Genomic DNA, 15647 nt, shown 5'->3' on the forward strand with positions numbered 1-15647 from the left:
TAACTGATGTTAATTTGATGTTCCCACTCAGTAGCTATAATGGGAGGGAAACTTTCAGGGAAATTTTGTGGATGTGTTGGGAAGAGTAACAAGGCTTTGGGTCCTGAATAAACATGGCTGCCCCCAGCAGCACAAGCCTGGGAATCCTCTGTTTTAGAGCCGGGGGACGGGGCCTCTGGTATCACAGGTGGCATCCCATTCATGGACCTCCCTCTTCACTGAGGGAATGGCACTTGGGCTATAGGACTGCCACTTGAAGCACCCAGTTAATTCTCTCCCACTGAAACTGAATGCACTCAAAAGCAATAACTAGCACATAATCACATGTCATAATGCAAAGACTTTGAGAAGAAAACTTACAGGTTTTGGAGTCTTCCATGGTGAAAAGAATCCTAAAGAAAGGAAAAGAAAAGAAAACATCAGTGCATCTTTGTTTTATTTTTATTATGCAGATTGGACAACAATAGACCTCTTTGTTGTTTGTTCAAATGTGTAATTTTTATTAATGTTGATGAGAGCATACAATAGTTCCTGACGGGAGATAGGAAGGGCCTAGGAGATTAATCTGAACATCCAAGGTCACCTTAACTTCGACTCAGTGGAGTCAAAAATACATTTGACATTATCTTTAGAAAGAGCATGGTCAGGCACAATTTTCCAAAATTCAATTCACTGCTTGCTCAAGTTGTACTGGGACCTAGAGTGTGGATTTCAAGGTACTCAGCAGAGTACCACTGAACACAGCTGACAACTCAGAATAGCTACAATACTTGACTATAACATATTACATTATATTTAAATTATGTTATCAAGCAACACTGCCAAATAAATCAAGGAATAAGTCGTTTTTTTCTGCATAAATAATCCTGCAATTATTCCTTCTCCTAAGAAACTTCTTATCTTCTTATGAACACCAAAAACTTCAAACTCAACTTGTAGAAATATGGCTTGTTCATTGGAGAATGTAACGAGCAATATATTGATAATTAATATTGATATGAATATATCTAAATGTTTTAGGGAGGTTATAAAATGAATAAAGAAAAGACCTGTTGTTATTTTCTTCGGTAACAGAACACATTGAAAAGCATTGCTTTATATGTGGCTTCTATGTTAAAAACAAGTTTCAGGCAGTAAATACATGAAAAGTGGAAGGCTTTTTTCATGGAAAAGTGTCTGACTTTACGCATACTTATTTTTGAAGGTCCAGAAACATTTGTCCAAAGACTGTGGACTCAGCTATACGGCTGCAAATAAAACATTTTAAGGGTGTTTAAAGTGCAATATACAATGTGACACTAGATGACGATGGTGAGCCTTATGGAAAATTCAATGTATTTTTTAAAACGCTTTTTTAAAAAGAAGCATTTTCAGAATGTTTTTTTTATATAGATGTAGATTCCACCTAAGTTTTTTCCCCTTTTCAGGATTTGTGTTACTAGAAAACAATGTCTTGATAAATTTAATTCTTTCTAGTATGTTATGGGAACTATGACTTTGACTGGAAGTTTTGCTCCATTCACAGACAGTGTGCTCATTCCTGGAAGGAGAATTAAGTTCACCTAGGGGACCTTTCTGTGAGCAGCAAAAGGCCGCCCCCCATCTATGTAAGTGTGGTGTTGGGGATTTGTGTAGGAAAGCACCTTCTGTTCACAGAATGAAAAGTTAGGATCCAGGCCTCTGCTGTGATATTTAATCAATACACTGAAGATGTCTACACTTGATCTAAATGTTAAGAGTAAGAAGTTGGGCCTTGAAGCAAAACGGGACAGTGTGGAATCCTTCTACTGATGGTTCCCCTGACTTCACTCCATGCCCACCCATCCAGCAGTCCATCAGCATTCCACACTCACTGAGCATGTGCAGTTCTTGCTGGCCTGTTTTGAGTCCCCTGCCCATTTTGGGTTTTCGCTCCATTATGGATTGCTGGTGTGTGTGTGTGTGTGTGTGTGTGTGTGTGTGTGCACAGACTCACAGCTACATTAAAATCTGTGACTTTTCCACCAATATTTATGATCAGTCATTTCTACCATCCATATAGTGACATTTTAAAATAGTTTCCCAGTGTGAGCCAGGAAATGACCTATCTAGACAATTAACTGTTTCTTTCTACTGTTTTTCTACCTATACTGTATTCTTCATCTCCCCTCCCTCCTCAGTCACTCAATATTCAATGTCACTGAGTATTTCTGGGACTGCCTGAGTATTTTTTCCTTCGTTCTTAGGCTTTTTTTTGGGGGGGGGGGGTACCTGATATTTCCTTTCTTGCGTTTTGGTGGTACCATTTTTGTTGCAGCTCTGTCATTATGGGATATGGGGTGACTGCCTAGGACCCACTTGGATGCTGTGTGGGATTCCATGATCCAAGAAAGGCTGGTTATATGAATGTAAGAATAAATGAATGAATGAAGATTTGAACTGGAAACAGAGAGAATGATTTTATATCAAATATTCATTAACATTCTGTGGTATTTCAAAGAATGGTTAGACTAATGCTCATTGCTTGTAAAATGAAAATGTAATTATAAGAGTATTCTCATTCCATGGTGTGACGCTAACCTCAACAGGAGCGTTCCAGAATCCATCAAATTCCATGACTGTTAGAGTGGGCCTTCTCAATAGGTCCCCCACCCCTGTAGTACAAAGTAGCCATGTTCAGCCCAAACCTCACTCAGGGAATGAAAGAACATTGGTGATATACCATCAATTGAAACAACCATTCATCTCTATGATCAGGTTGCTGGGGAAACTAGGATAGGGCTTCTATGACAAAACATGCTCACATATCACCAATGGCAAGAGAGCACATTTTAATCACAATAAAGTTACCAGTTGGGAGAGCAAATATGCTCTCTGGTGGCACCTATGGTAACTGCCCATCAAGGAATAAGACCCCACTCACTGTCTCCCTTGGTATACCACGCAGTTTCATTCCTGTGGCAAACAGCCTTGAGTCTCTCCCAGCAGGAGATTCTGGAAAAATCCATTGGTGGATTCTGGCTGTGCACAGTGACCTTCAGTCATGTGTTATATCTCCTTTGGAGAGAGGTTCATCTCACAAGGAAACTCAGAGGATTCAATAAAGCAATGTCACCCTTGTTTTGGGCTATATTAAATATCCATGTAGATCAGTCTGACCCTGTCCTTAGCAATTACTTCATAGGCCTTGGAACTGAAGCACTGACCAAGAACCAATCATTCCTTACTGATCTGAAAGAGGGTGTTGCTCTGCTTCGCAGGCTCCTCATAGCCCTGGAACCACCACAGCCTGACAGTGTGACCAGCCACTTTCTTCCTCCACCTTTCACTTTCAACGTTTATTTTCAGAGTGAAAATGCTGGGTCCTAGCAGCAGAGACCAGGAAACAAAGCTGCCGAGCCGTTCTGTTCCATCTGGAACAGTTTTATTTGTTCTATAATTGTAACTGTTTTATCTGTATAATTGTTTATTACATTGTTATAATCCGCCCTGGGACTTTAAGATGAAGAGCGGGTAAAAAAACAAAACAAAAAACACCCTTATAAATAAGTAAACAAAACAAAACAGTCCCTGTAGCTTCAGGGACTCAGCTCTGAAATGGCTGCATTTATCCTGATTCTCCACTTTGGGATGTATTTATAAGATACATTTGCATAACAGTTATGTACATTTCAATAGGGAAACATGAAGCTACAAATACTAGCAACTAAAATGATTGTGTATCCCACCATACCTGGGGGCGTAGGACACCAGAAAGGCTGTGACGCTGAGGAGGACAGGATCAACAGCAGATAGACCCAGACACACTTTCAGCCCAGCAAGAAAAGCTCTACATGGCAGCCACCTCCCAAACATCTAGCTAACCATGGAAGCTACAGCAGCAGGTGCTGTTGTGAGCTTTGCTGTACCTGCTGGTTTTACCCTGTATAAGATTTTATCCTTTTACAGCCCATTTTTTCTGTGTACAGTAATTGTTTTCCAGCTTCTCTTGTAAGCCACCCAGAAAAATTGTATTACTGAGCAAGAGGAAAATGTCAATAATAAATATAGTGGAGTAAAAATAAAATAAAAACAAATGGTTCAGTTCCACAGAGGTCAACGTCAAAACCCACACTGATCTTAATAGAGATAGACTCCACCCCAAATGGCATTTCTTGTTAATTGAATTAACAATTGCCACCTGAAGCACGAAGCTACTCTTCTTTTCAGTATTCAAAAATAGCCTCTGCAGGAGTGCCAAAGATAGAATGGGATGTTTTAATAAGTACACACAGTTAACTTTTCTGAAAACAGGCTGATTAAAAAGATGGGTAATGCAATTATATTGGGATGCGGGTGGCGCTGTGGGTTAAACCACAGAGCCTAGGACTTGCCGATCAGTAGGTCGGCGGTTCAATTCCCTGTGACGGGGTGAGCTCCCGTTGTTCGGTCCCTGCTTCTGCCAACCTAACAGTTTGAAAGCACGTCAAAGTGCAAGTAGATAAATAGGTATCGCTACGGCGGGAAGGTAAACGGTGTTTTCGTGCGCTGCTCTGCTTTCGCCAGAAGCGGCTTAGTCATGCTGGCCACATGACCCGGAAGCTGTACGCCGGCTCCCTCGGCCAATAAAGCAAGATGAGCACCACAACCCCAGTCAGCCATGACTGGACCTAATGGTCAGGGGTCCCTTTACCTTTAATGCAATTATACAGAGACAAGGTGGGGAGTGTCACTCTGTGAATTGCCCCTGCTCCATGTTCAGGATACTCCATTCCATACCCATGAGAACAACTGGTGGGGAGGGGTGGCGCCATGGACCTGGCCTCCCACCAGCAGTATTGCTGTCACGCTCTGAGATGGCACAGGGCAGGGAGGTGGTAAGGTGATCCCAAATCACTCCTGCCTCACTGTCACCCTGCCCCTGCCCCACCCTGGAACCCAGCAGTGCTGCCACTGCCCAGAGGCCAAGCAGAAGCTTCCTTCACTGGGCTATTTGGGAATTAGACCCTCTTAAGAGTGTTTTTTAAACCCCCCTTTTTTCTACACTAGGGAAGCATACTGCCCTAACCATGCTTATCATTTCTCAGCTGTCAAAACTTAGCACCCAACTTCATTGTAAGTACATACGTGCAATGCTCTTTGGAAAAAGCTTTAGGCGCATCAACTACAAATAAAGCCTTGTGCAACTTAGCCAGAATAATAAAGACAAGCGGGGGATGGGGGGGGATGTAGCTACAGTGGCGTAGCGTGGGGGGTGCAGGGGGGGCCGGCCGCACCGGGCGCAACATCTGGGGGTTAGGGTTAGGGGGCGCAAATCCACTGGTTATGGGGCGCAAATCCATGGGTTAGGGGGCGCAAATTACTTGCCTTGCCCCGGGTGCTGACAACCCACGCTACGCCACTGTGTAGCTAGAACACTTGTCTTTGCATTCAGTTTAGCCCTTTGCGAAGGAAAAGGGCAAAGTCCAACTTTTAGTTGAACCCTAATCTAAGATGAAATCTTACAGCAAATGAACAAATTACCTGGTCACATTCATTTTACTTTATTGCACTTTGAAAACATACACATACAGTGGTACCTCGGGTTAAGAACTTACCTAATTCGTTTCGGAGGTCCGTTCTTAACCTGAAACTGTTCTTAACCTGAACCACCACTTAGCTAACGAGGCCTCCCACTGCTGCCGCACCGCCGCTGTGCAATTTCTGTTCACATCCTGAAGCAAAGTTCTTAACCCAAGGTACTATTTATGGATTAGCGGAGTCTGTAACCTGAAGCATCTGTAACCCGAGGTACCACTGTATGTATATATATATATATATATTTAAAGAAACATTCTATTAAGATGTTGTGCACTCTTTTGAAGCTTCTGGAAATTTTCAGCAATGAGCATTATTCTGGATGCTAGTAACAGGTAAGGTTGGTGATAGTTTAGTTTAGTCAATGTTTGGAAGTGAGTGAACTCAGAACCTTTACAATAAAATTTAAGGTAGGGGTCGCAAGCCTGTTGTCTCTCAGAACTACAATTCTCTTAATCTCTAATCACTGGCCATGCTAACTGGGGCCGATAGGAGTTGGAGTCCAGCAACCTCTGGAAGGCCAAAGTCAGTCACTGCTGATTTCATGGATGCCATCTTGTTTCCACATCACTTGATGCATGGACGATAAGGTCCATAAGACTTTGCTTATTCCATTTTATCATCAAAATGCCTCTTCGCATATGGCTTCCTCGGTTATTTTGCAAAGGAACAGATGGTTGCCTGACACTTTCCAGGGGGATAATTGATCTTGGCGCATACTTTCAAGGTCCTGCGTGATGCAACCTTTAGTTCACTTAATCAAAAACTTTCTTTCCCAAAGTACAGGTCATTGTTTTCATGTTAGGTTTACATTCAGTTTTGTGGCAGTACTGTCTTCATATTTTAAAGGACAAATTCTAGGTTTTTGTTTTCATATTAAAAAGAGACCAGGGCTGGTCCAATATATTTTGGCACCTGTGGAGAACCCACAACATGGTGCTTCCTTCCCTGATAGGGAAGAAGGAATGAGTGTAGATCTACATCAAGAACAAGGTGGGAATACAGTTCTCCATCAGGGACTGGTGCCCCTGTGGATTCTGTTGTCTGAGGCAGTCACCTCACTTTGCCTCTTGGGTGGGCCGGCCCTTCTGTGGATGCATGTTGGGGGCACATTGGTGATAATCAACTCCCTTTGGTTAGTTGGTACCATGCCCTTGTGTTGTACTCAGGGATCCTTAAGTTCTTACCCTTTCTGCCGCCCAGAACCCCATGAGGGTCACTAGGAAGACCAATTTACATAGGCATCCAAGTGCCTCACCTTTATCATTAAACAGACCCTCCAAGTATCCCTATTTTCCAGGGACAGTCCTGGATTTATAGAAGCCATATCAGTTTCTGATTTGATCCCAGAATGTCCTATTTTTCCTGAGAACGTCTCTATTTTCATCAGAGAAATGCTGGAGGGTATGGAGTTATGAGGCCCCCAAGCCAAGGAGGTAAGTAACTAGGCAACCTTTAGAAGACATCTTAAGACAGCCCTGTATAGGGAAGGTTTTTTAGTGGTTAATTTTTAATTTTTTTATTTATGTTGGAAGCTGCCCTGACTGGCCGGGGCAACCCAGTCAGATGAGTAAGGTATAAATAATAAATAATAGAATTATTATTATTATTATTATTATGGAATGGAACATCCCTATTTTCACTGGAGAAATGTTGGAAAGTATGCATTAAACCCACAACAGAACAACCCAATTGATTGTAGCTGCCACCACCCACTGAATATAAAGCAGTAGGACTCTACTGCAGCTTAGCTAAAAGGCTCAAGACAAAGTGCTCATGGTCCCCTGGGATTAAGCCACACCAACTGTACTTTAACCAAACAAATTGATTTTTGAAGAAAATCTACTGAACTTAGTATTGCAGTCAAATAAACAATAAAGAGTTGTTCTAACTTCTGAACTCACCCTAACTATTAATATAAGCAGGTCGTTCCTCCTGCATGCTTAAGGGCAAGTTAAACCTGGAATCAGCCGTCTCTCCTGTCTTCCTGGCAGATCAACAGAATGTATTTCATGGAGCTTCACCACCTGACCCTAACAGAAGACCCCCAGCGCAGGGCTGGGCTAAGCACCCAGAGACAAAATGGCCACAGAAGACAAAATAGCATCAGGATTTGGGCAGGGGTCAAACAAGGGTGGTGATGGTTGGCCTTGATTATGAAGGAACACAAATGGCCACTGAAAACAGTTTTTGTTTTTTCCATAATTCAAACCTACTTCCCCCCCATAATTTAAACCTACAGTATGATAGCCCTGGAGAGATTTAGGATTCTTACACATGGATTCAAGGACACGAATTAGTCTGGATAGAGGTACAGATTTAACAATTTATAATCGCAGGGAAAATCTTTCATAAGAAAATGCAGAAGCATTTCAACTGGAGTTATGAAACGCAAAGCAAAACGGTAAAAAAAAGATAAAGGGAACCAGCAGTTGGACCAGAAAAACAGTTTAAAACCCATATATGCTTTTAAAAGGTTAAATGTATTTTAAAGAATGCCCCAACGGTACAGCTGGTTTGAAAATTATAGCAAGTTACATTGATAGCAAGCATGAAAAATGGCAACAGTTAGTGGTCCATTAATCTCACAAATAAAAATCATCATCAAAAGTTCCCCCAAGCTGCTAAAATTAAAGTGTTTTACCTTGGGGGTCAAAAGCAAGTTATAGGTGATTGAAAGCATAAGCTGTTCAGAAACACTTTGGTGGTCTAATAGGCTGTCAGTCTCTCAAACTCAGAATAATGAGGGTGTGTCATGGAACACGGAGGCTGACCAACCCTATGTGATCTATTTTTATTTTATTTCATTAGCAGAGCCCAGAATATGCAAAGCAGAGCCAGTCAGAAAATGGTTTTTTAGAGGCAGAAGCAACGACATTGACTTCCTGTACCCCATTTACCTCAGGGTGACCTGCCTACGCAAATACAAATCCACAAGTCTAATGCTAATCCCTAAAAATACCAATGAAAATACCTGGACATTAACCAGAGACAAACCAGGGATCAAAGACACCCCTAGGAACTAGTTTTGGCTGTTTAGTGGTGAGATATGAGATACCTGTCAACCTAAGATGTGCCGTTATTTCATGTTCCCTGAAGTTCCTCCCAAATAATGCTATCCACACAGGAGACCACAAACTGTGACACAATCCTGTACCACAGTCACAATACTACAATTAAAGAGTAGAAAACCATTAAAAGTGCATTCAGAGTAGATAAATCAAGACGTTGAGCCAAGTCATAGAATACAGCTCCAATCACACTCTGCTTAAAAGATTTGGGGCCTGGTTCCCTCGGTTTCACCGAGAAAGTGCTAAGGGTAACAAGAACAGGGCCCTGTCATCTTGAGTGGTCATTTTACATAAGCTCATACCCTCCAAGTGTCCCTATTTTCCAGGGAAAGTTCTGGAATTACAGAAGCCTCCTGGTTTCTTATTTGATCCCAAAATGTCCCAGTTTCCCTTTTTCCTTCCCTCCATGTCTCAGAGAACTGTTAAAAGTGGTGTGTGGGTGGGTGCAAAAACAGAGTCCTGTTTATATTGAAAATAAAATTCCTGCACCCAGTGAAGGAACTGATGAAGCTGCCATACGAAGCCCTTCCTATAATTTTGAAGGTGGGGAGGCAAAGCATGTGGAACGGAAAGAGGAGGACATGATAAGAGATGCTGATATATGCACGATGGAACTCAAGATGGTGGACATCAGGGTCTTAGGTAGTTTCACGTCCAGCCATTAACCAAGCAAGGTTGGTGCATCAAGTGCCTTCAGGCATACATAGTCTATCTCTTTCTGTCTCTCTTTCTCACACACAGGTAATGGAAAAGGTACTTGTGCCTGTTCTGATTCTTTCACTGATTGCTGTTTTACAGTCTTGTTCCATATACAGCTACAATTTCTACCTTTGTAGGCAAGCCAGTTAAACTTGGATTTGGCCACTACGAATGCTGCTGCTACCACCACTGTTCTTGCCGGGGGCGAGGGGAGAATATAGGCGGAAACGTAGAAGGGTTTGGGTAGATATTAGCACATATAAAAATATAATAAAACATCAAACATTAAAAACTTTCTGATAGAGGGCTATCTTCAGATGTCTCCTAAAAGTTGTATAGCTATTTGTCTCCTTGACATCTGATGGGAGGGTAGCTTTCCATGTTCCTATGACCTAGCTGAGCTTCCAAATGCCAAGTGGTTAGCTTAACTGTGATAGACAGTAGCAGCCATCAACTTTGGGAGGATGACCCAAGATAACATGGGAGGAAGTAGCTGCTGTTCTCAGGTCCCACTTCTGTTGACCTCTGAAGTTTCTTTCCTGCTAATCCAGGACAGGTGAGTGTCTGTCAGGGGACAGGCATTTGGGTGTCTGTCAGGGGAGCACCAAAGTCCCATTGCACAAGCTCTTCTGCACAGCCAGAATTACTTCCAATGAAAGGAAGGAACAGGCCAATGGCTGTTAAGTTTGTATTTGGTGGGCTCTGCCCCTAGTCTAGGCCGGTGCAATGACCATGAATGGTATTGTGGTGATGACACAAACGTCGTGGGAGATTGTGGGACTCTGCTGACAAAAAGGCACACTAGTGTGGAAGTGAGAACCAATGGGGAGTGGGGGTGGAAGGACCTCTTAAAAATAATGGCACTGAAGACCCAGCAAGAATCCCTGTCCCACTGAAAGCCTGCCTGCAGTCAACCACAACTGACATTCTGTCGGGCCCTGCCATGAAGGATCCCTTGTACGATTTGATTTCAGAATGCCCAAATGAAAATGTCACACACCAAAGAACCCCTTTTGGTAGGAGCTACAGGCTCAATATGAATCTTCTCTCGTTTCATTGCAAAGGCAAATGATGTAAACAAGAAGATCAGCAAAACTTGGTTTTCAGTGGTTTACAATGCACCTATGGTTGACTGCACTCCACAGGTCATTCTCGTATAAAAATGCTATCGATGTATTTCATATTCTAATCAGCTTTACCTATAGTGCTTATAATAGCAGAGCAAAATAAATTAGTATTTAAAACCACAAAATACTCCATGAAGCTCCTATTTAGCTTTTCTTGATAAAAGCCAGCAAAAACAAATGCTTATTAATATCATTTCATTTTGTATAGAAAACCAGTTGGGGGGACGGCGACTCCCAAATAATGGCATGTACCGCAATGCATTTCAACTTTTTAAGTTATATATGATCTGTCAAGCTAAAAAAAACCCTGGATTAAAATAAAGGATCAAAGGCTGAATAAGAGCCCTTTGTGGTCTTGACCATCTGAAGCTCTATCAGCTTCTTTTCTCAAACATATATGCATTCTATTCACACTCTCCATGCTTCAAATTTGACAAAAATGGCAGCAAAGCCTGCCCTCCTTTGATTCCATTAGCAAACCACCCTAGATTAAAGTACTTGATATGACACTTTGAAGAGTTATAGCTAAATGGCAACAGAGGGGGCATTACAGAGGGTGTGATTTTTATAAAAATGATTCCCCAGTAGTGCAAGTTCAACTTCAAGTTGGTATTGGAAACATCAAGGTGGGATGGCTCCAGTTATGTAAATTGTGACATTCTCCCATGGATGCAGGCAACAAGGCCTCTTACAGAGTTTGAAGATCTTACTGCTAATGCTAGCTCTAAAAGCAAAGGATTAGTCTCAAGTATTTAGAAGATCTTAACAGAAATTGTGACAGGCTCCCGTAGAGGATTGAAAACAGTTTGGGAGACAGATATGGGTGAGCAGATTGATGAAGTGAAACGGACAAATCTGCAATGCTCTAGACCAGCAAAGTCAGTGTTGGCCCACATAAGGAAAAACACGTCAGAGCTTAGCCCCAAGATGGTGTAGAACTCTCAAACAGTACTGCATATCTATTGCCCGATTATAGAAAATGTTGCATGGTTCGAACATTGCAATTTGGTATAGTGATGTGTGAACATTACCATTTTAGATGTTATCCATGCTATGTGGGGTAGTCCCAGATTTACAGTTTCTGATTTGATCCTGGAATGTCCCGCTTTTCCTAGGATGTCCCTATTTTCATTGAAGAAATGTTGGAGGGTATAGAGTTTTGTGACCCCAAGGGAAGGAGGTAATTAACTATACAACCTTTAGAAGACATCTGAGGATAGCCCTGTATAAGGAAGGTCTTTGTTTTTTTAAGTTTAAACTTTATAATGTTTTTATATATGTTGGAAGCCACTCAGAGTGGCTGGGGCAACCCAGTCAGATGGGTGGGGTATAAATAATAATAATAAATTATTATGGAACAGGACATCCCTATGTTGGAGCCTTTTGGTGGAGCTTTACTATAGATGCTACCAGTGCAAACAATCCTTCAACAGCTGCCTGCTGGATTCTTGGAAATTTGGAATGCATGAGTAAACTCCAAGATAGATTACTTCTGATTATGCACCCACTGGATAGAATTGTGTACATATAATTGGTAGGTGTCCTCTGAGGAGTGGTTTTTTGTTTTGTTTTGTATTTGCTACTTTTGTTTTCTTTGGTTATGCATAAAACCCAATGAAAATTAAAATTAAAAAATCTATACCATTTGAAACCTTCCTGGTTGAGCAAAGTTACTCCAGAGTTTGCTTAGACGCGACTGTGAAATCGCCAAACACTCCAGATATTTGAAAGCTGCAGAACAATCTATCCAGGCCAACATGGAGCAATTCTCCTTAATGATCTCCATGGTGTGGTCATAGATAAAAGTTATGAACGCAGTGCCAGTAGAGTGCCCAGATTTAAAAATAATGTGTCCAGAGCTGTGTACTGTACTCAGATATGGCTAATATTGGGGGGGGGGGGTTCCCACTTACTCAAAAACCTCCCCTCCCTCAAAACAGATTGGAAACTCATGGCTTGTTGGGTGGCAGATCTGCAATACCCACTTAACCCCTTGTGCTTATAGCACCACACTTGGGTGTGATTTTGTTCTTGGGCTGTGTACACACAGTAGCAGCTGGTGTGGCTGTATCCCTGCACCCAATGCTGGGCACTGCTGCCAGTTACTGAGAGGGAAGCAGCGGGGACTTCAGCATGCCACACTGGCAGAGCCAATCCAATGCTCCCACCTGTGATTCACCACCTCCTTGCTCTTGCCCTTTTGGTAGCCAGCAGTGGCGCATGGCACTGGGAAGCCAGGGTAGTGACACAGCCCTGCCCACACCCCACTGGCCTCTACTTGCATACGTTTATAGCACACCCACCCACCCCAAGAAGCCTGGGAACTGGGGCGATGTGCTTTAAATGTATGCTATGTATGCAAAAAGCCCTGACTATTTGCTTTCTTAGAATTCTGTATTTTCTAAATGAGGCACTGCTACTAATAGTTTAATGCTGAGATATCAAACCAGCAAAGGATACAACCTCTACTCTACAGTTTGAACAGACACATGGCATGGTCATGCTCATGCCCTCAAAACATTATCCACTTCAATATATGACACCAAATCATCCAATCAAATGGTACAAGACAAAGCTGACCTTTCAATATTTGAGTACTTAAAAATAGCAAGCACCAGGGGATCAACAATGTTACCTAAGAAGTAGGCACAAATTCATTGCAGAAAGGGGAGGTGTTGTATCCTGCAGAGCTCACAGGGGTCTGGATACTCAGGGTCCCAAAGAAGGCTTCCCACACTAACAGGCTGATCAGGTCTTAGTAGTTTATTTAAAGGAAAAGCAAACTCACAACACAAGGTCTGAAGGCTCCCTCCTTGCCCCTGCTTCCAGCAGTCTGTGGGACAGACTCCACAACAAGGAGATGGCTTGTTCCAGGCACCGGAACAAATGCTTTTTATACAGCAGAGCAGCCCACAGGTGGCCATGATCTCCACCACCCTCAAGGTTCCCCACAGGTGGCTGAGACTGCATATTTGGTCTGGAGCCTCGTACCCCACCCCCATGGATGAGGGTAACTCCCTTCCTTCAGCAGGTCAATTAGCCTGCTTCCCAAGTGTGTTGTGTGAAAGCTTAGCACTACAGCTAATTGCGAGGTTATATTGAAGCACAACAATCATCATTCAGAAGACCTTAGCAGTTACTGAGGCAATCCAAAGGGCTTCTGCTTCCCAGCAGGGCTTTGGCTGTCAGCTGATGACATGTTGGCCATGATGAGCTAATTTCCATTGAAAGGAACAGACTGCTCTCCATTTTATGTGGCTTCCCATGGCTTTGTGAATTGCCTCTGAATGTGTGACTTTAAGAAACTTTTTGTGGTTTAAAAAATATAATCAGTAAGGACCAACAGTCTCCCAAGGAATCTTTTCATGTTCATGTTCGTGTTCAGAGAAGTATAAACTAGTATTCACTATTGTTCAGTCACAGTAGTGTGTAAATTGAAATAAAAACAAGAGTAGCAAAATTGGCTATTGAATCCAGCTTCAGAAAACTATTTTGAGGCATTGGAATATAGGGTATGAATGTAAAAAAGTCATGTTCAAATCTCAAGTCATCCTTACTGGTTAATAGTTTGCATTAGAGATGTCACTGTCTCTCAGTCTAATGTGCCTCACAGACTTGCAAAGCCCGTGTATTTCTCCTCTTAGATAGAAAAGAGAAATGTAATAAATACATTAGTTTTAAAACATCCAAATGATTTAATGATCAAGGATGACATCTTGAACAAACGCTGGAAAGTTTAGGAAGCATCCACAGAAAGTGAAAGTATGAGAGTTCAAAGTGGGATGGGAGGAAGTGGGGTTTGGCCAACTTTGGAAAACAGTGAAGATACAGTGGTGCCCCGCAAGACGAATGCCTCGCAAGACGGAAAACCCGCTAGACGAAAGGGTTTTCCGTTTTGGAGGTGCTTCGCAAAACGAATTTCCTATGTGCTTGCTTCGCAAGACGAAAATGTCTTGCGAGTTCCTGCAGGTTTTTTTTCCTTTTTCCCTTTTTCCCAAGCCGCTAAACCGCTTATCAGCTGATGGCTAAGCTGCTTAACAGCTGATGCTAAGCCGCTTATCAGCTGATCGTTAAGCCGCTTATCAGCTTATCGTTAAGCCGCTTATCAGCTGATCCTTAAGCCGCTTATCAGCTTATCGTTAAGCCGCTTATCAGCTGATCCACTAAGCCTGCTAAGCCCTGTAGCACTAATCCGCTAAACTGCTAACGGGCTTGCTTCGCAAGACGAAAAAACCCGCAAGACGAAGAGACTCGCGGAACGGATTCTTTTCGTCTTGCGAGGCACCACTGTACAGACAAAATAAGTAACTGGGTTCTGAACTTATTGAATTTCACTCCCATTATTGATGGTAGTTGCTTGTTCTTGAGTGCAATGCAAAAAGAATGTCATGGGGTACAATTTGAAAGGCCAAATGTATGTCCAGTAAAATAGGTGTAGCTTACAAAGACCTGTAAAGCAGTTTCTCCTCTGTGTACAATAGAAATTAACAAACAAAGTTCAGGCCACTATTCGCTTCTGCATTCGCAGCTGTTTCTCCTTGAAAAATGGTTTGCTCTCTGGATTGTTAGTATCTACACAGGAGAGTCTAAGATTAAACTGTTCTGAAAGCAAAGGTGGAATGTTACAAGCAGATGTTAGATCTGTGACAATCGGTCTCCTCACAGCTTCCTTTGCAAAATGCTTGCGAGTGTCAAAAGTTTTCAGTAAGCAGCTTTCACTTCGCTAACCAATAGCGCATGCAATGAAATGTTTCCACCCAGAACAATGTCATAGAATGTGGATGTGTGGCCTTATTTACAGGATTGTGGTCAATACCTTGAATAGGAGCATCAGGAACATTATTATTATTTATTAAATTTGTAAACCAAAGTGGCAGTGCTGTGCTACACTTAAGCCTCACAGCAACACTGATAGCACTAGGGCAATTTACACAGATGCTATCCTACCAAAGGTCCACAATCTACAAACTGAAGGGAACAGAAAAAGGAAGCAAACAGAAAGGCTATCGAACAAAGGGGTCACATAGCAAACACCAGAATGTCATTTGACTAGGAATGTTATAACCTTGGTCACTTGACTTGTCTAAATGCATCTTTGCTATATGGAATGGTGAAGCAAACAAGCGATGTGAACTAATCCCTTCACAATGCCTCATGGGTAGGCTGGCCCTGTATATGGACCTGGGGGGTGGCTGCAGCTCAGTGACAGAGCACA

The 15647-nt window shown here is 42.3% G+C and overlaps 1 protein-coding gene across 18 annotated transcripts in view; it reads right to left on the reverse strand.

Annotated features, from left to right (window-relative positions):
- MAGI2 (membrane associated guanylate kinase, WW and PDZ domain containing 2) overlaps positions 1 to 15647 on the reverse strand; it is a 601975-nt gene that overhangs the window by 88764 nt on the left and 497564 nt on the right. For all 18 annotated transcript variants that reach the window (XM_081023429.1, XM_081023428.1, XM_081023436.1 and 15 more), the window contains one exon: positions 361 to 392. In XM_081023429.1, coding sequence (XP_080879555.1) covers positions 361 to 392 — 32 coding nt within the window. The remainder of the gene's footprint in view (positions 1 to 360; positions 393 to 15647) is intronic.

This window comes from Podarcis pityusensis, assembly GCF_964106645.2.
Source record: "Podarcis pityusensis genome assembly, chromosome: 10".
NCBI lineage: Eukaryota > Metazoa > Chordata > Lepidosauria > Squamata > Lacertidae > Podarcis > Podarcis pityusensis.